Source organism: Labeo rohita, chromosome 8, assembly GCF_022985175.1.
Source record: "Labeo rohita strain BAU-BD-2019 chromosome 8, IGBB_LRoh.1.0, whole genome shotgun sequence".
NCBI classification, from domain to species: Eukaryota; Metazoa; Chordata; class Actinopteri; order Cypriniformes; family Cyprinidae; genus Labeo; species Labeo rohita.
Genome location: NC_066876.1, coordinates 34677382 through 34696699, shown reverse-complemented (window position 1 = coordinate 34696699; position 19318 = coordinate 34677382). Strand labels below are relative to the sequence as shown.

The window sequence follows — 19318 nt, the reverse complement described above, 5'->3', positions numbered from 1 at the left end:
AACCCATAAACTACTGAAACACAGGACTGCAAGAGTTAGCGCTATAAAATGTTGGGTCAAATAAGCTTAAAAATTACTTAAGGTGGCAACAACTAAATTACTTTGTTTTGTTTAGGTTGTATATGTTTTCTAAATTAAATAAAATTAAATTTTATAATCAAATTAGTAGAAGCAAAATTATAGACTTTTTAATGTGCATATATTGTTTTAATAAATGCATTTATAATTTGTATTGATGGCTAGATTACATCCATCCTGTGTTTTTATGTAAACTTGAACATCTGGTTTTGTGGGACTTGTTGAACACCACTAGTGTGAAGTTACATATTTGGCTGAAATAGATGAAGTTTTGCGTAAATGTGCAAGAAAATTTGTGATAATCTTGGAACCGTCAAACTTGATTTTGCACTGTATGCAATTGTTTTATAGTGTATGAAGTTACTTTATAGTTGTTTAGTGTAGCAATTTAGCAAACGTATTAATTATTGCAAACTAAAAACCTGACTAAAAACTTTTTTATATAATTTTTATATACATTTTTTTTTCTGATCATATTAATTTTACTAAAGCAATTATTGCAAACCAAAAACCTGATTAATAATTTGTATTGATTTTACATTTAGTTTAGTTTATTTTTAACTTTACTTTTTTTATTTTATTTTTTTTTTAATATCAATTTGTATTATATCCTTTTTTTTTTTATTTAGCAGCCTAGGTAAATGCCTGATATAGTATTATTATTTTTTATTTATTTATTTCTATTTTTTTGTGGAATTTAGATATTATTACAAACTAAAAATCTGCTAAATTATTTATAAATTTATTATTATTATTTTATTTTGTGTAAAGAAAACCTATGGATTTTTATATGCATTTTTCAGATTTTATATTTTAATTATTTATAAGTATTATTTTTATTTTATTTGTTTTGTGAAAAGAAAAATTATGGATTTTTCTATCATTTTTCTAATGTATTTAAAATATGCATCTAAATATATCTATATCTATCTATATATATATATATATGTATATAAACCTGATCAATATTTTGTAATTGTATTTTTTAATTACTTTGTGAATTAAGATATTATTACAACAAAAAATTAACAAAAAATCGGATAAATTTATTTAGAAATGTATTATTATTATTATTATTATTATTATTATTAATTATTATCATTAAACCTATGAACTTTTATACACATTTTTCTGAATTTATCTGACTTTTGTTTGGAATTTAGATATTATTACAAACTAAAAAAACTGATCAAATATTTATAAATGTATTATTATTATTATTTTATTTATTTTGTGTAAAGAAACTGGAAATGGATTTTTTTCTAATGGATATAAAACATGCATCTAAAAAATTAAATATATATATTTTTGATTTTTTTGGTGCACAGTGATAGTGAAAGTTGGTACTGCAAACAAAGTAACCACCTGACTGTTCAATTTTCTTTTTACATTCCAGTGTGTGACCAGTTCACTTGTACTGGTACTAACCAGTAAAATTAGGTCATGCAGTTCTCCAGTGTGACTGACGTGTTTTTGCTGCGTTGAGTGGCCATATGACCGGCTAAGCCTTAAGAAACAAGGTTTTGGAAACCCAGGCAACAACAGTTGGACTTCACGTCTGACTGTACACGCTTTTCATTTAATAACCACCCAGCATCAAATACATACAACTCATTGGTAAGAACCCTCATGGTAACTTCAGTGATAAATACAAGCCTTCAAGACTTTGTTTAGCATCAAAACCAGTTAAGAAAGCTAACTACCAGTCCAGAAACCAGTTTATATGAGCGTTCTAAAACATATTAAGGGTTTTCACAACCTGATATTGAGCTTGAGGTGACATTATAATCACATCAAAACTATAATTATAATTTAAACATATAGAGGTATTAAAAACACAAACATTGTGTCAAAAATGTAAATGTTTATTTCAAACAACATTCATTCAAGAATTCAAAGACAAATAAAAAAAGTTACCAAAAATACACATTTTAGACGAGCTGAATAAACTGAACGTAGAGGTCTTGAGTTCAAGAAACATGAAGATGCACATCCATGAAGGCACTAACCGGCAGGGTGTTCCCAAAAACAGACTTATCTTCCATAGAGGACATAGATCCTGCTGGACTGTATTTCTCATGTGGCCTTGTTCAGCTCTGATGAGCATCAGTGTGGACGGGTGAGTTACAAACAACCAATCAGTCAGGAATCGCTTGGGTTTTCCAGCTGTTTCTCCTGGCTGACAATCCAAAAGCGTTTAAGAGTCTCTGCAAATGTGCCGAAGCAGATTCCTCTAGATGTACACACTAAAACGTCGGTAAACATCACAAAAGCTACAGCTACTAACTTAATGGTTTTAGTCTTTGACAAACTTGTAAAAGCTCACAAACTTCTCCAGGTACCTAAAAGAGATATATTGTCAGAATATAGCTTCTTTCACCCATGAATGTCAATTTTAGCAAAGGCGAAACACCTTATAACTTTCATTATATGAAAACAAACATCAAATATGCTTAACAGATCATACTTCAAGCATGTTATATGAACATTAAGTAAGAAAAAAGTGGAGTGAAATCTTTTTCAATCAGATATTGATAGTGAATATTACAATTACAAAGAAAAAACAAGTAACATTGATTTAAAAGTGTAATGTGTTTTACAGTGATGAGCGCCTTTTTATGAGCCAATCAGTCCGAAATGCTTTAAAAAATAAAGGAACAAGGCATTGTAGGCTATATAAAAATGCTATAATGTTTAACAGATCAGTAGTTAATGCACATTAAAATTCAGGACTGTTTGAAAGCATTGAGATGATCTGTTAAGCATTGCGTAATGTTTGTTAATATTGTTGAAAGTTATTATAAAACGTCCACCTTTCAGAAATGCATATCCTCAAAAGGTTCATGTTAAATAAAAAAAATGATCCAAACAGTAGTCCAAGATGCTTAAAAAGTAAAAACCGAAACATCTGCAGGTGCAACACATAAAAACTTCGAAACAGCATGCGTAAATGAGTCCAAACAGCGTCTAAACGTAATTCCTCTTGTCATAGTCCCCGTTGGATGTTGCTCGTTTGGTGGGCGCGTATTTGACCGAGTAGCCGGAGCTTCCAGAGGACGGGCACGAGCAGCAGAGCATGCTTCCCCCGAGCAGCAGCAGCGCGGTGGCCGCCCAGCCGATGTAGAGCGCCGCGCCGATCTCCCGCTTCTTGGCCGGCGGCACCTGCGGGTTGTAGAAGTCGGAGATGATGTTGTTGGCCATCCAGCACAGGGGTACGAGCATGAAGATGGCGCTGATGATGTAGATGACCCCTCCGACGTTCACTACGCGCGCCTTGACGCTCTCCGTCTTGATGCAGTTGGTGCACTGCGCGCCGGCGATCACCACCATCAGCCCGACGACGCACATGACGGATGAGATGACCGTGAGCGCCCGTGCGGCTTGGAGGTCGTGGCTGAGGGCGAGCATGGAGTCGTGCATCTTGCACTGCATCTGGCCGGTGCTCTGCACGGCGCACGACATCCACAGGCCGTCCCAGATGGTCTGCGCCACCACGATGTTGGCCTCGATGAACGCGGTCACCTTCCAGGTGGGCAGCCCGCAGGCGGTCATCTCCAAGAGCGTGCCGAAGACGCACAGGATCAGACCCAGGATCTCCAGAGCCGCGGAGGCCATCGCTTTTATCCCTCAGATAGATCTGTGCACCTGTTGCGGAATGTTTGGAAAGGCTGCGTTTCTCTCCAGAGTCTTTTGGGTTTTTCTTTCTTCTAACCAAAGTTTTTTTCTTTCCAAAAACTTTGCGTCTCCGAATGTTGTTGTTTGCTCTCTCAAATCGATCAAACAACTGAAGCGCTTTGATCAGGTGGACAGCATCTCTTCGTTGCGTCTCTTCTGCGCTTTGACTAACGGACTTTTCCTGGGCTGGGAATAAGTGGAGTGGAATAATAGCGGTACGCCAAGAGGAGGGGTGTGTGCGTGTGTGTGTGTGTCTTCAAGACTGAAGTGAAACTTTTACCCAATCGCAGGACGGAGCATCTGTTGCTCGCCAATGAGAATGAAGAGAAGCTGTGCGTTTAAGTTTGAGGGGGTAAATGGCATTGAACAAAACTTTAAAAAGTTTAACTTTCATTTCTTTCAAATACAAGCACTTTTAAAAAATATATAAAAAAATAATTTAATGTATGTATACATTAAGTCAGCACCAAAACAAACACCTGTACATACAATTTATTTTAAATTAAAATAATTCCTTTTTTTATTTATATATATATACACTAACAATCAGATGTTTTTAAACTAAGATTTTTAATGTTTTTTTTTTTTTTTTTTTTTTTTTTTTAAGAATTCTCTTCTGCTCACCAAGCCTGCATTTATTTGATCTAAAATACACTGACATATTTTTACTATTAAAAAAATATAATTTATTTCTGTGATCAAAGCAAAATTTTCAACATATATATATGGGACGAGATTATAGAAATCAATCCTTTTATTTAGCAAGGATGCTTTAAATTCAGTTTAAGTGATGATAAACACATATATAATGTTACAAAATATTTATATTTTAGATAAATGCTGTTCTTCTGAACTTTCTATTCATCTATTCAAATTCTACTCAGCTGTAACATAATATAATACTAATAATAAATGTTTTTGAGCAGCAAATCAGAATATTAGAATGATTTCTGAAGGATCATGTGACTGAGTAATGATGCTAAAATTCAGCTTTCAAATCACAGCAATAAATTATGTTTTTATTATAATAGTAAAAATATTTCAAAATTGTGCTTTTTTTTTTGCTGTACTTTGAATCAAACACATGCAGGCTTCTTCAAAAACATTAAAAATCTTATTGTTCAAAAACTTTTGACTGGTGTATTTATATTTTATTCACATCATATTTTTTATTTTCTGTGTGTTGTTGTCTCTGTGTACTGAAAGCAAATTCCTTGTATGTGCAAACATACTTGGCGATAAAGCTGTTTCAAATACAAAAAAATGTAAATATAAGACTAAATATAATAAGAACATGTAAACAAAAGTTACAAATCTCACTTAGACATGTTCGTTGCAAGCAAACCGTGACAAAGAAACTGTGCGCTCTCTCCGCCATCTTGGCTCTAATTCTCCGCTTTATCGCCCGTCCTCCGCATTGGTATTTGAGCCATTATGGCTTCCGTTGCGCCGGGGTCCCGTAGGCATTATGGGATAAGGGCGGAATTGTAGCGGTTTCCGGATTCCCTGGATTGGCCTGCTGGGAAAGAAAACAAGGGAGGTGGAAAAGTGGGAAAAAACTCCTGGTTTTTGAGTTTTATCACGCGTTTGTAACAGGTAAGCGCTTCTGGCGACTGAAAAGTTAGCGAAGACTTTCTTCGCGTTGTGTCCGGAAGTGATCAATTTGTACCAATTCCTGTGTGGCTCCAGTAACTGTTGCATGTCAAAAAGTTACACACTGAACAGAAGTTTTATTAAATTGTACAGTTGTATCATTCGATGTTTCGATTCTATGTTTGAAACGGTAAGATACACACATGTGCTTTGTTTTATTGCGGGCCTGTCAGTTTTAGATGTGCTACGTGCACTGAATTAAGAACATTTTATCAAGTAGGGTGTGGGCGAGGAGGAGGTGTTTCCACTTAAAACGAGGTGCCATAAAAACGTACCCAAGGTTATCTGTTGTTTCATTGATAAATTACATTGGAATTTGGCATCATGTGAATTTAGAGACGAGGGGTTTGGGGGAGTCAAGGGGCTGATGGCCAGAGTTTGACAGCACATTTCAAAGTTTAATAGCACGTTCTCTGCCTGGAACCAACCTCCTCATTTTAACGTAGAGCCAGGGTAGAGTTTTTTGTTATTTCTAAGGAAATTCATACCTCTTTCTGAAGTACTGTCTTATCTTAAAGAGGAAAAAATATGGCCTTTTTCTCTGTGTTTGTCAAAGTTAGTATGTGAAAGTTGTATGTGCTAGTAATATAATAAATAGTAGACATGTGATTTTTACTTGCATATGAATATTACTATTATAGAATTGCATTTGTTATATTTTTGAGCGTTTACAAATGATGTGTAGTACTATACGGTAACAGAAAATGAAATAAAATTAGCAAAATACAGCATAACAAAGGAACATTTACTGTGATGATGCCCTAAAAAAAAGAAAACTAGCCCAAAACAATTTCTGGTGGATCTCAGGGGGTAAAATATGTTCTGAGAACATTCACATTACGACAATGTTACTTTTGAATGTTCTCGGAATGTTCATTCAAATGTAACGTTTGGAACGTTCAAATGTATCATTTTGCAAACATAATGTGAATGTTACTTGTAAATGAAGAGTTCAGATGCAAAACCAGCTAAATCCATCTGACGTCTTTCTTTAAAAAATGCATTTTTATCAGGCTCAGATGTATAGGTTTCTATGTAAGTACTGGTACTTCTGATTGGGCTGAGGCTGGAATTTAGCGAGTTTGAAGAAAAATTATTTGTTGGACGTATAATATGTGTCGAGAGCATTCACTCGGTATCATTATCTCATTTTTGACCGAGATGGCTTTAGCTGGTTTTGCATCTGAACTCTTCAAACTGTAAGCCATAAGGCTTAAAAAATGTTTCAGAATAAAATGTGCATAAACAATGTATAAATTACCATTTCTGCGCTAACGTTTTGCAAACATTTTTATAGGCCCCGTCAGCTTTGATCGAATGCTCTGTTAATGTTACTGTAAGGAAGTTTGTTATAACCTTGAGAGAACCTTACCAGAACATTAGTTCTCTGAATGTTAACTTGGTATTTATAAAACAATATTTAAATTTATTTTTTTGTCACGCTGAATAGGAGAACTTCATGCAGCTTGTATGCATCAGAATTCTATCTTTTGGCTCGTGTTGTTTTAAAATAACCCTGAACCTGAATAGAAGTGGTTTGAAAGGAAATCCCCACTTTATAATGAGCAAGATTTTGGATTTTGGCAAGATGTGCGACAAGTAAACAAGACGAGTTTCTAAATGACCTCTTCATTATGAAGGACTATTAACTGTTTCAGATTTACTGAGCAGATGTGCTTCTTTTGTAAATAAGAGTCTTGTGCTTCCTTTAGCAGTCCAGTGTAGGTTTGCATTGATGTAATTTTTTTTACATTTTGGGATGTTTTATGTCACATTCTAGGACACAATTTAGTATGTTTTATTTATAGCAGAGAAGCAATGGTGTAAATGAGAAACTCTTTGAAGTAGGGGTGCTCCGATCAGGATTTTTGAGGCTGATTGCTGATCACAGGAAGCAGTATCTGCCGATCCGATCACCGATACAAAGCCTTCTTTTTATCATGTACAATTATTTATAGTGATACTCCAATCAGGATTTTTAGACACCTTTTCAGGGCCTGAATTTTATTTATTTATTTTTTATAATGGGAATTCGCCTTTTAGTTGGCTCTTGTCAAAGGCAAGTTTTTTAATTTGAGGGTTGGAAGGAAGCGTTTTTTAGACATTTTTCAAAAATATATATTTATCTCACCTAAATGTTTGATCATGCAGTGTATTTTTGTTTTTAGAATTGTGCAATTATTGCACAATAGCTTACACACAGCACAAGCCTGATTTCCAAAAACATTTAACCATTATTTTGATTTCAAATCCAAAGTTATTGAAAATGCTTTTTCAGCATTGTGATCCTTTTCTTACATTATCACAAACATTCTAAATTAGAAACTTACTATTGACAGAAATAGTTCTACTACTTTTTCTTTTGTATTTAAACCTTTATTACAAGCAGTCCTGCTGTTAATAAATAACTTTGTTTTCCTACCTCCACAAGTGCCATCTATTTATTTCCTTGTTTATCTAACAGTGCTCTTTTCCTTTAAACCTAGCCAAAAACCCATGTGTAAAGTAGACTTTAACTATATATGCATTTGTTTGGAAGCCATTTGTGCACTTTTTAGATCGGTTTATGAGATCGGCCTTTTTAGAGAGCGCCGATCAAACATCCCCAAGCGGCCGATAGTTATCGGTGACCGATCAATTGGAGCACCCCTACTTTGAAGTTGAAACAAAATGGAAATGAAACTTAATTCTGGTTCAGTGTGTAAAATGTGCAAATGTAACGTGTTTAACAGCATGAGGACAGAATAGCACAAAATTGATTAATTTAAGTGAACACATAAGCTACCGGTCCAGTAACTTTGGTGTTGGTGAGATGTTTTTGAAAGAAGCTCACCAAGACTACATTTATTTGATTAAAAATACAGTAAAATCAGTAATATTCTGAAATATTATTGCAATTTAAAATAACCAGTTGCCTTTTGAATATACTTTAAAATGTAATTTATTCCTGTGATGTAAAGCTGAATTTTCAGCATCATTACTCCAGTCCAATCATTCTAATATGTTGATTTGCTGCTCAAGAAACATTTCTGATGATTATCAATGTTGAAAACACTTGTGCTGCTTCATATTTGTGTGGAAGCCATGATACATCTTTTAGTTCAAAAGAACAGAATTTATTTAAAATAGATATCTTTTCTAGCATTATAAATGTAAATGAAAATTACTCTCACTTTTGTGTATTTTGCACAATAATGTACTATTTGAAAGCATAAAACGTGCATTATGCATTGACAAGTCAGTGGATTTTCAGCTAATCAGGCACAGTTAGGGCTGGGCAATATGGCCAAAAAGTGGTCACGATAATTTTTTTTTTCTTCATATCAGTTGATATTATCACGATTAATGTCAGTTTTTTTTATTTCTTTCAAGTTTAAAGGCAGATTTTTGCTACAATGTGAAAGTTGCAAAAAACAGACGGTTAAAAGTGGCTTTAAAATATTCTTTATGGTCAGAACATGACAAACACTTCATGTTTTTTTTTTAATTCTTTACACTTTTTCCAGTCATTTTTCCTTAACAAAAGAAATAATAAAAATATTTCTTAGTTTTGCATGCTTTGTAGCAACCTCATTTTTATATGGTGAAATTTAATTATATTTTTAATTAACCGTTGCTCTTCTATAGTATCATCCATAGATCATAATAAGAGTTAAAAACACAAATATAGCACCTCAATAACATGGTAAAAATGTAATATGGCTCCTAGGTATTTGTATGAAAAACAGTAGTCTAAAATACATGTCTACATTAATAATATAATAAAATTCAACACAAATATACCCACATTTCTGACCACTGTGCAGTTAGTGCTACTACAGTAAATCTATGGTAAATTATGGCAATTTGTAGATTAAAAAGCCTTCTGACTGTATCGTTGCGCACAGTGTTTCTCCTGTTTGTCAGGGCTGTTTCATCTGGTTATAAACCGAGTCATTTGTCATTTCTTCACTGAATTCAAGCGTTTCACATCGGCGCTGTTTAGTGACCAAAACTCAACATTTGCGAGTGAACCATCTGCTTCTAGCAAGTTCGCGCCGTTCGAGCTTTGATAAACGGTCCAAGTGGCACGCTTTGACTAAAGCATAAACATTGTATCAATCGTTTATCAAACTCTTGTTATCGTTTATCGAGGAAATCCATATTGCGCGATAATTATCGTTATGGATTTATCGCTCAGCCCTAGGCACAGTTATTGGCTAATAATCTTAAAAATGACCAGTTATTCTGCGGTCTTGTTAGTTTAAAGTAAACTTGGATAGCAACTGGAGTCTGAAGACTATCTCTGCCATCTTGGCTCTGTTCTCAAAGTTCTTTCTATCTGTATTTTCTTCTCTTTATTCACATCTTTAACCTTTCACCTCTGTTCTTTCTTGCATCTCATCCCGTTCTCTCAGCCTCTGTCTTGTATGGATGTGTCATTTCCGCCTGCGTTCGAAAGTGATTCCGTCCTTTGTCTTGAAAATTATTCGTCAATACGCCAGAGCGGAGCCGCTCTTCAAAGGTGAAGCAAATTACGCCGGAGGTCATGGGGCGCGCGTTTCGCTCATAAACACAAGTGCTGCTTTGAACAGTAGTTCGGTTGTAAAATAGCAGCAGCACCGTCCATCAGAAAACCCAGCTTTCTGATCTGAGTGACTGTATATGTGGCGTTCCAGTCACATGTCTCACGAGCTTACAATCCGCTAAGCTCAGTCAGGAATTCTGTTAAGATCCTCAAAACCATTTTTCCCTTTATCGTAAAAACGGTAAATCTCTTAAGTCAGGTCACAACCTACAAAAGGGTGAGGTAGAGTTGAAAGCTGGTGTGCATGTTAAATCTTTTCTTGGTTTTGAAGTTGAATGTACGTGTTAATGCAAAAATCACCCTCTGTATAACCGCTGCGCTGATAATGAGGCCACTTGATTAATCTGCAGCGAGTTTATCCTTGCCATAATTCCCAGCCAGCAATAACAAGACCTCCCAAAGTGTGTGTGTGTGATAAAAGAGGGATTGCAGTGTCCTGCATTATAGAAGCAGCACCGCTACGCCCACAATCTGACATTCATCCTAAATTAGTTTCCGTTCTTTCCTGAAAAACACTTTGACTCTTGATTTTTCCTCTCTTAGGAGCAGAAGCACTTATGATCATAAAAATGAAGTGCTCATTCCAACCCTTTTCCTTGTTTTGTTCTTATTTAGTGTAAATAAGGTTAGAGGCAAATGAAAACGAAACCTAAATCTGACTAAACATTGTGTAAAATATTCACAGCATTTCAAAGCATGGTGACATTTTAGAATAGAATAAAATTGCTCAATTGAAGTGAAAATGTGCTTTTAATTTTTTTTTTTTTTTTTTTTTTTTTTTTGAAAATAGTCTCATCTGTTCACCAGGGCTGCATTTATTTGATTAAAAATACAGTAAAAACTGCAATATTGTGAAATATTATTGCAATTTAAAATAACTGTTTTCTATGTAAATATATTTTAAAATGTAATTTATTCCTGTGATGCAAAGCACATTTTTCCTGTCTTGGGAGTAGAAACACACATGATCATAAAAATGAAGAACTCATTCCAACCCTCTTCCTTGTTTTGTACTTATTTAGTGTAAATAAGGTTGGAGCCAAATGGAAACGAAACCTAAATCTGATTAAACACTGTAAAATTTTCAAATATTCACAATATTATAAAACAAGATGACTTTTTGGAATAGAACAAAATTGCTGAATTAAAGTGAACTAGTGCACTTTTAAAAAAAAAATTAAATATTTTTGAAACTGCTCACCAGGGCTGCATTTATTTGATTAAAAATACAGTAAAAAACTGCAATATTGTGAAATATTATTGCAATTTATAATAACTTTTTTTTTTTATATGAATATATTTTATAATGTAACTTATTCCCGTGATGCAAAGCACATTTTTAGAGAAACACATGATCATAAAAACGAAGAGCTCATTCCAGCCCTCTTCCTTGTTTTGTACTTATTTAGTGTAAATAAGGTTGGAGCCAAATGGAAATGAAACCTAAATCTAATTAAATACTGTGTATAATGCATGCACTTAAAAATGTTTTTTAAAAAAAGTCTCTTCTGCTCACCAGGGCTGCATTTATTTGATTTAAAAATACAGTAAAAACAGCAATATTGTGAAATATTTTTGCAATTTAAAATTACTATTTTCTATGTGAATATATTTTAAAAGAATTTTTTTTCCAGTGATACAAAGCACATTTTTCCTGTCTTGGGAGTAAAAGTATGCATGATTATAAAATATCAAATATTAACACATTTCACCGCATGGTGACTTTTTTGTTTTAAAGAACATTTTTGAAAAAACAAATTGTGGAATTTAAGTCAACATGTACGCAAAAAAGCCTCTTCTGCTCACCTAGGCTGCATTTATTTGATAAAAATACAGTAAAATCAGTAATATTGTGAAATATTATTCAAATTTAAAATAGCTATTTTATTGCTGATTATATTTTAAAATATTTATTCCTGTGATGCAAAGCTGTTTTTTGTTTTGCTTATTTTGTGTAAATGAGATGAGAACAAAATCGAACAAAACCAAAACAGTGTGTAAAATGTTGATTTTTAAAATGTAAAATGATGTCTATATTTCACAAAATGATATGATTTGTTTTTAGTCTTTTCTGCTCACCAAGGATGCATTTATGTGATCAAAAATTGTTTATGTAAGAATATTGTAAAATGTAAGATTATGAAATATTTTAGTGAGTTTTTTTTTTTTGGCTCTAGTATACACTACCATATTGATTTTTAATGTTTTTTTAATTAAAGATTTTTAATGATTTTTTTTAACAAAGTCTTTTCTGCTCAGCAAGCCAATTTATTTGATCCGAAGTACAGCAAAAACAGTAAAATTTTGAAATAGTTTTACTTTTAAAACATAACTGTTCTATTTGAATGTATTTTAAAATATATTGAATGATTTCTGAATGATTATGAGACACTGAAGACTGGAGTAATTCTATAAATATGCTATAAATTCAGCTTTGATTACAGGAATAAATTACATTTTAAAATATATTTACATAGAAAATAGTTATTTTAAATAGTAAAAATATTTCAAAGTTTTTTTTTTTCTGTACTTTGGATCAAATAAATGCAGGCTTGGTGAGCAGAAGAGACTTCTTTAAAAAAGCATGAAAAATCTTACTGTTCAAAAACTTTTGACTGGTAGTGTTTTTAAAATGTAATTCCTATGATGGCAAAGTAGATTTTTCTTGTCTTGGGAGTAGAAACGCTCAGGATCATAAAAATCCATCAGTATTAAAGCCGTTAGGCTTTCACAATGATGACTTCCAGCTCGCTGTCTCTGAATCGAATACACTTTTACCCAAACCCCACAAAGTACAGCATGAGTGTTTCTGGGTGGTTTAGTGTGTGTGTGTGTGAGCTCTCATTTATGGGGAGTGGTGAAAGTGTAGGAAAGCGTTTCCAGGAAGATGAAAGATAAACAGCATTGTTCCCTCCCTGTCGTCACCCCTCACTCTCCTCTTCATGTCTGACACACTCGCACACTCCAGCGTCTCCAGAACAGTTTGTTCCCCATCAACATCATCAGCCCAACCCCATTCAGATCTGATACAGTGTGTGTTTAGGAAGATCAGAATGATGGAGAGCTTCAATTAGTGGCGCTTTTATTAAATGTGAATGTTTCGTTTGACTGTAATGTGAAGGATCATTTCACTGGCCATCTGTTGCATTTAAGATTCGGTGTTGTTTTTTGATTTATCCATCTATTTTGATTTATTTTTAATTTTAGCAGTTTCCACAAAAATATGAAGCAGCACAACTGTTTTTAACATTGATAACAATGTTTCTTAAGCAGCAAATCGGCATATTAGCATGATTTCTGAAGGATCATGTGCACTAAAGACTGCCTTTTTAGGTTTAGTTTTGTTTATTGTTTTTTTTTTTTTTTTTTTCTAGTAAATATTGTGTAAACTGAGTGTTGAATATATTTTTTTCAGCATTATTATTATTTTACAGTATTTTAAGCATTATCATAGCTACACTGTTCTTTAGATTCTCAAGGTAAACCTAGAAAGAGACTTTTAATTTATTTATTTATATATTTTGTTTTGTTTTATTAATATTTTTTTCTTTATTTAGTTGTTAGGCAGAAACATCATGTCGCAGTCTGGAGAAAAAGGAAAGGTAAGATTCCTATACTTATTTAAAGGTGAAAGTGTGCTTGATTTGGATATTAAAATATTTCATTTGCATAGTCGCTAAAAGTAAGTTGATTTGTGAATTTCTGAATATTATATCATGTTATATTGTTGTATTATGTTTATTACATATTTTGCTTAATGCAGTAGATTAAGATTTATTTTTTTTAGATGTGTCTTAAGTGTCCAGATGCTTTTTTGCGTAATTTATTTTATTTATATATATATAAATAAAATAAATTACGCATATATATATATATAAATTTATATATATAAATTTTTTTTATTGATATATTTGCATTTGCATTTTGAATGTAATTTGACAAATAAATGCATTATTGTATGCAATTTCAGCAATAAAATTGTAATTTCTCTAAAAAGAAAACAAATTTATTATTATTTTAATAGACCTATCTTATTTTCTCTTGTATATTTAGTATTGCTCTTTAATACAGAAAAGCTTCTTATCCGATTACTTGATTAATCAATGGAATAATCGGTAGAATACTCCATTACTAAAATAATCGATAGCTACGGCCCTAGTGTCTTAAGTGTCCAGATGATTTTTTGACTAAAGTATTATTTTCTTATTTTATTTTATTTGAATGTGTTACGTTATATATATTGCATATAGTGTTGTCAAAAGACCCGGTACTTCGGTACCAAGTCGGTACTAAAAAAAATTAAATGTTACGGTACCAGGTTTTCTTAAGTACCGGTGGTACCGAGCACCCGGTCAACCCGGTTCTTACTGCGCTATGCGAAAAGTACGCACTGCGCAGTTGTTGCGTCTTCTTCACAAAAGCACAGAGACAAGGCGACCGGCGGTGCTGCTGATGCGGCTGCTCTGAATCCGCTTGTTGAAAAGAAAGGAGGAAGGAGCCACGTGTGGAAATATTTTGTATTTGCGGCTGATGACAAGGGCAACATCATAGATCATCAGAAACCCATTTGCAAACGGTGCATCGAAGTTCTTTCTCAAAAGGAGGAAATACATCGAACTTAATAAAACACCTCAAAGACCGACACCCAGATTTAATGAAAGAGTTCAAGCAGGTAAGTTTTCATTTAATTTTATATTTAGAGCTTTTGTTATAAAAATTATACCTTAAATAAACATCGCCATTTGCTTAGTTAATCGTTAGCATAAGCGCGGCTAATGCTAACGCGAGTATTAGAATAAACTTCTTTATTACGTGTTTAATGCTCCTATAGCGTTTATTAAAAAAAAAAAAAAAAAAAAACAGGACATGATAGTGTGGTATTTTTACACACCTGAGGCTTTTAAATGACATGTGTAGCTAAAATATGTGTGTTAGAGAACAAATGTACAAATGTATGGTTAATGTTTATAGCCTTACAATCGGTCCATCAGAAAAGCAGTTCTAGGCTATGAAATATAGTTTGCGCAGTTTGATTAAATAAAAGTACAGTCAAATACAGTCCTGTATAGTTTGGTAAAAGATACTTTTCATTAACATGACTTAATATTATCTAACATCAAGTTACAGTGAGTGAACATTAATTAATGTGTGTGAATTTTGTTTTATACAAACATTTGATGGTTCATGTTTGTTCATTGTGCGTGAAATAATGTTAACAGATACAACTTTTAATTTAAAATAAATTATTAATACATTTTGAAATTAAGAGAATAATTGCTATGTAACACTTGTTTATTAAGTCATGTTAAATGGAGTCTTTTTGTAAAGTGTTTTTAATAAGACAGTTTCCGTCTGTGCAACATTGATATCTTACACTCAATATAAGTAATCTTATCTAACTTTGTTATAAAAAGCTGAGGTTTGTTATTTACTGAAAAGTTATATATAAAGTTCTGTTTAGCTGGTGTCAATCTAATATTGCATTTAGTTAGACTCGGCCAATTGTTTTACTCAAGTATATTATATTTTCCTTTTACAGCTGCAGGCTGAAGAAGACCACGAACCAAACTCCTAAGCAGACAACGGTTCCAGATGCTTTTCAGCAGCAGAAGTATGACAAAAACTCACCTGAGGCAAGAAAACTGAACCGAGCTGTTGCTGAATTCACATGTATGGATCAAGTGCGAGTTTATACAGTGAAAAATGGGGATTTCAGCAAATGCTTCATCACCTCAGCCCAAAATACCAGCTTCCAAGTCAAAACTTTGTTTTATTTTTGTTTGTTATAAATAAAAATAGTGTTGTTCAATTCATGTTTTTGTGTTTTGATTTGGTACCGAAATTGGTACCGAGAACCGTGGATTTTCACTGGTATTGGTACCGAATACTGAAATTTTGGTACCGTGACAACACTAATTGCATATTTCACTTAATTAATGTCCAGATGCCTTTTTGTGTAAAGTAATATTTTCTTATTTAATTTAATTTAATTTAATTTAATTTAATTTTATATTATTTTATTTTATTTTTGTGTATTATATTTATTGCATATTTCACTTTTTGACATTTTTTGATTGTCTTAAGTGTCTAGATGCTTTTTTGCGTAAAGTAATATTTTTTTATTTATTTTATTTTATTTTATTATATTTATAGCATATTTCAACTTTTTTCTGTGTCTTAAGAGTCCACAAGCTTGAAGTAATATTAATATTTTTTGCTTGAAGTAATATTTTCTTATTATTTCATTTTATTTATTTTAATGTATTGTATCATATTTATTGCATATTGCAATAGATTAAGACTTTTTTTTAAGTGTCCAGATGCTTTTTTTGCGTAAAGTAATATTTTATTTTATTTTATTTTATTTTATTTTATTTTATTTTATTTTTATTTATTTTTTTATTTATTTATTTTTTGTTTTTTTTTTTTGCATATTGCATATGTATTGTATTATATTTATTGCATAACCAATGAAGTGCGTTTGGGGGTTGGACTATCTATTCGCTTAACCAATAGGAGATGAAGGGAGTATTTGAGGGATCTGTTATTATTATTTTGTTATTCCGTTTAGTGCCGCAAAACTTACACACTTCACCTTTAAGTATAAAACATTTACGTTAAACTTGTGTCTGTATAACCTTCTTGATGTGTGTTTGTAGTTCCCTGATGCTGCGGGATATGTCGGATTTGCCAACCTGCCCAATCAGGTGCACAGGAAGTCAGTGAAAAAAGGCTTTGAGTTTACACTGATGGTTGTAGGTAAGTAACACATAAACACACATGGATTCAGACAAAAACACACTGTGCTTTTAACCGGGTGTTATTTGTCATCTTAGGGGAGTCTGGTCTTGGCAAATCCACCCTGATCAATAGCCTCTTCCTGACTGACCTCTACCCGGAGCGCTACATACCTGGAGCTGCAGGTAAAACGCACAAACACACACACGGCTCTCCTGAGGTCTTCATTACGTCTACAGGATATTGTGTCCAAGAACAAAATGATCCCTAGCAGTCATGAGAAAAGCCTTTGTAGATGAACTTCATTTTGACCCGAAAAGTATGTGGACGCTCAAACCACACGTAAAACTGTCTGAATGCCATTTACGTGAGATAACGAAATATCAAAGAATGCTTTAATTGCAAGGTTTCTGCAGGTCCTACAAAGGTCTTGAAAGTCGTAATTCACCCTTTCTCTAATTAAAACTCTCAAAAGGTCTTAAATCAGAGGTGAAAGTCTGAAATTTGTCAAGTTAATGCCTAAAACAAGAACAAATATCTGTTGATAGGGTATGAAAACTCGTTTTCCCTTTAAGATAAATTTTCTGAGCCCACTGGTAAGCATTTGTTCCTCCTTTAATCGTAAACTCACCTCATTTTGAGTAGTAATGGAGGTTGTATTTTATTAATAAAACTCATTTTCTGCTTCCTAGACATTACATTTAGAGATCATTTTGACATTTGTGTTCCTTTACATTTTTTTTTAAGTTTCCTTTATTTGGTCTTAAGTTTTAAATTTACCTTGTAATTGTAAAAACGGCAAAGCACAAGCGCTTTTCAATAAAACATTTCCCAAATAGAAGTTTGTTTTAAATGACTATTATATTATATTGCATATTTCACTTAATGTAATAAATTAAGACAGTTTTTAAGTGTGCTTTAAGTGTCCAGATGCTTTTTTGCGTAAAGTTATTTTATTTTTTTGTTTTGTTTTGTTCTGTTTTATTAAACTTATTGTATACTTTGCTTAATGCAATAGATTAAGGAATTTTTTAAGTGTGATTTAAGTGTCCAAATCATTATTTATTATATTTTATTTTATTTATTGCATATTTCGCTTAATGCAATAGATTAAGACATTTTTTTTTAGGTGCCTGAAGTGTCCAGATGCTTTTTTTTTTGCGTAAAGTAATATTTTCTTATTTTATTTTATTTTATTTATTGCATATTTCACTTAATGCAATAGATTAAGACATTTTAAGTGTGCATTAAGGGTCCAGATGCTTTTTTGCATAAAGTAAGATTTTCTTATTTTATTTTATTTGTTTATTTTTTTTTATTGCATATGTCCAGATGCTTCTTTTGCTTAAAGTAATATTTATTTTATTTTATTTTATTTATTATTTTATTAAGGCATATTTTGCTTAAAACAATAGATTAAGACATTTTTAAGTGTCCAGATGCTTTTTTGCGTAAAGTAATATTTTCTTAGTTATTTTATTGTTTTTTATTTAATTTATTGCATATTTTGCTTAATGCAATAGATTAAGACATTTTTTTTAAGTGTGCCTTTAGTGTCCAGATGCTTTTTTTGCTTAAAGTAATATTTATTTTATTTTATTTTATTTATTGCATATTTTGCTTAATGCAATAGATTAAGACATATTTTAAGTGTCCAGATGCTTTTTTGCATAAAGTAACATTTTCTTATTTTATTTTATTTATTGCATATTTCGCTTAATGCAATAGATTAAGACATTTTTTAAGTGTGCTTTAAGTGTTCAGATGCTTTTTTGCATAAAGTAATACTTTCTTATTTGATTTGATTTGTTTTTTGTTTAATTTATTGTATATTTCGATTAAGGCTATAGATTAAGACATTTTAAAGTGTGTTTTAAGTGTCCAGATGCTTTTTTGCGTAAAGTTATATTTTCTCCAGCATGATGCTGCTCCCGTTGGAATGCAGAACATTTCTGATTTAGATGCTCAATGGATATAAAATCCCTTTAAATCCATTTGTTGAGCACTTTGTCTCTTAAAGCTCTCTAGAGTAAAAGGTTGTTGTCAAGAAAATAATCCCATCTGTAGCCCAGGGCCTCCTCCCTGAGGTTCTCAGAAAATGCTCATTAATCTTTTTGATGGTGCATCGGTAAATCATGATTATACGTAATTTGATTTGTCTTGATGTTTCAGTGTTTTTTTTTTTTTTTTTTTTCTCCCCCTGTGAACTTGTGTGTTGTTGTTATTGCAGAGAAGATCGAGCGCACTGTCCAAATTGAAGCGTCCACAGTGGAAATCGAGGAGAGGGGAGTGAAGCTCCGCCTCACTGTGGTGGACACGCCCGGATACGGAGACGCCATCAACAGCCAGGACTGGTCAGTGTGTGTTTACTTGGCTAAATTTGTCCTGAGAAGTGAACTAAATCAGACCAAACCTCCCTTTGGAGACATCTTCAATTAGAAAAATGATTCACATATTATCATTTTATAATTTTTAATTTATTTAAAAGGTGTTTATTATTATTTTATAATTCTAAAAGTGGCATGGTAGGGTTAGTTGTTATAATTATTTTTGTTTTACTTTGACTGGTGTGTCCTCATTTAGATTGGGTTGAGTGTGTTCCAAAGG

At 32.5% G+C, this 19318-nt stretch overlaps 2 protein-coding genes across 2 annotated transcripts in view; one reads left to right on the top strand and one right to left on the bottom strand.

The window, feature by feature from the left end:
- Positions 1 to 1922: 1922 nt before the first annotated feature.
- Positions 1923 to 4137, bottom strand: cldn5a (claudin 5a). Its single transcript, XM_051117938.1, has one exon. It carries the CDS (start codon positions 3691 to 3693, stop codon positions 3046 to 3048), a length of 648 nt encoding a protein of 215 aa, XP_050973895.1. The 5' UTR covers positions 3694 to 4137; the 3' UTR covers positions 1923 to 3045.
- A 1051-nt stretch (positions 4138 to 5188) lies between these two features.
- The window catches only part of zgc:63587 (uncharacterized protein LOC393431 homolog), a 50249-nt gene continuing 36119 nt past the window's right edge, over positions 5189 to 19318 (top strand). The window contains exons 1-5 of the mRNA XM_051117926.1: positions 5189 to 5349; positions 13531 to 13575; positions 16633 to 16732; positions 16810 to 16896; positions 18942 to 19065. Of these exons, the coding sequence (XP_050973883.1) occupies positions 13549 to 13575; positions 16633 to 16732; positions 16810 to 16896; positions 18942 to 19065 (338 nt within the window). The 5' untranslated portion in view covers positions 5189 to 5349; positions 13531 to 13548. The remainder of the gene's footprint in view (positions 5350 to 13530; positions 13576 to 16632; positions 16733 to 16809; positions 16897 to 18941; positions 19066 to 19318) is intronic.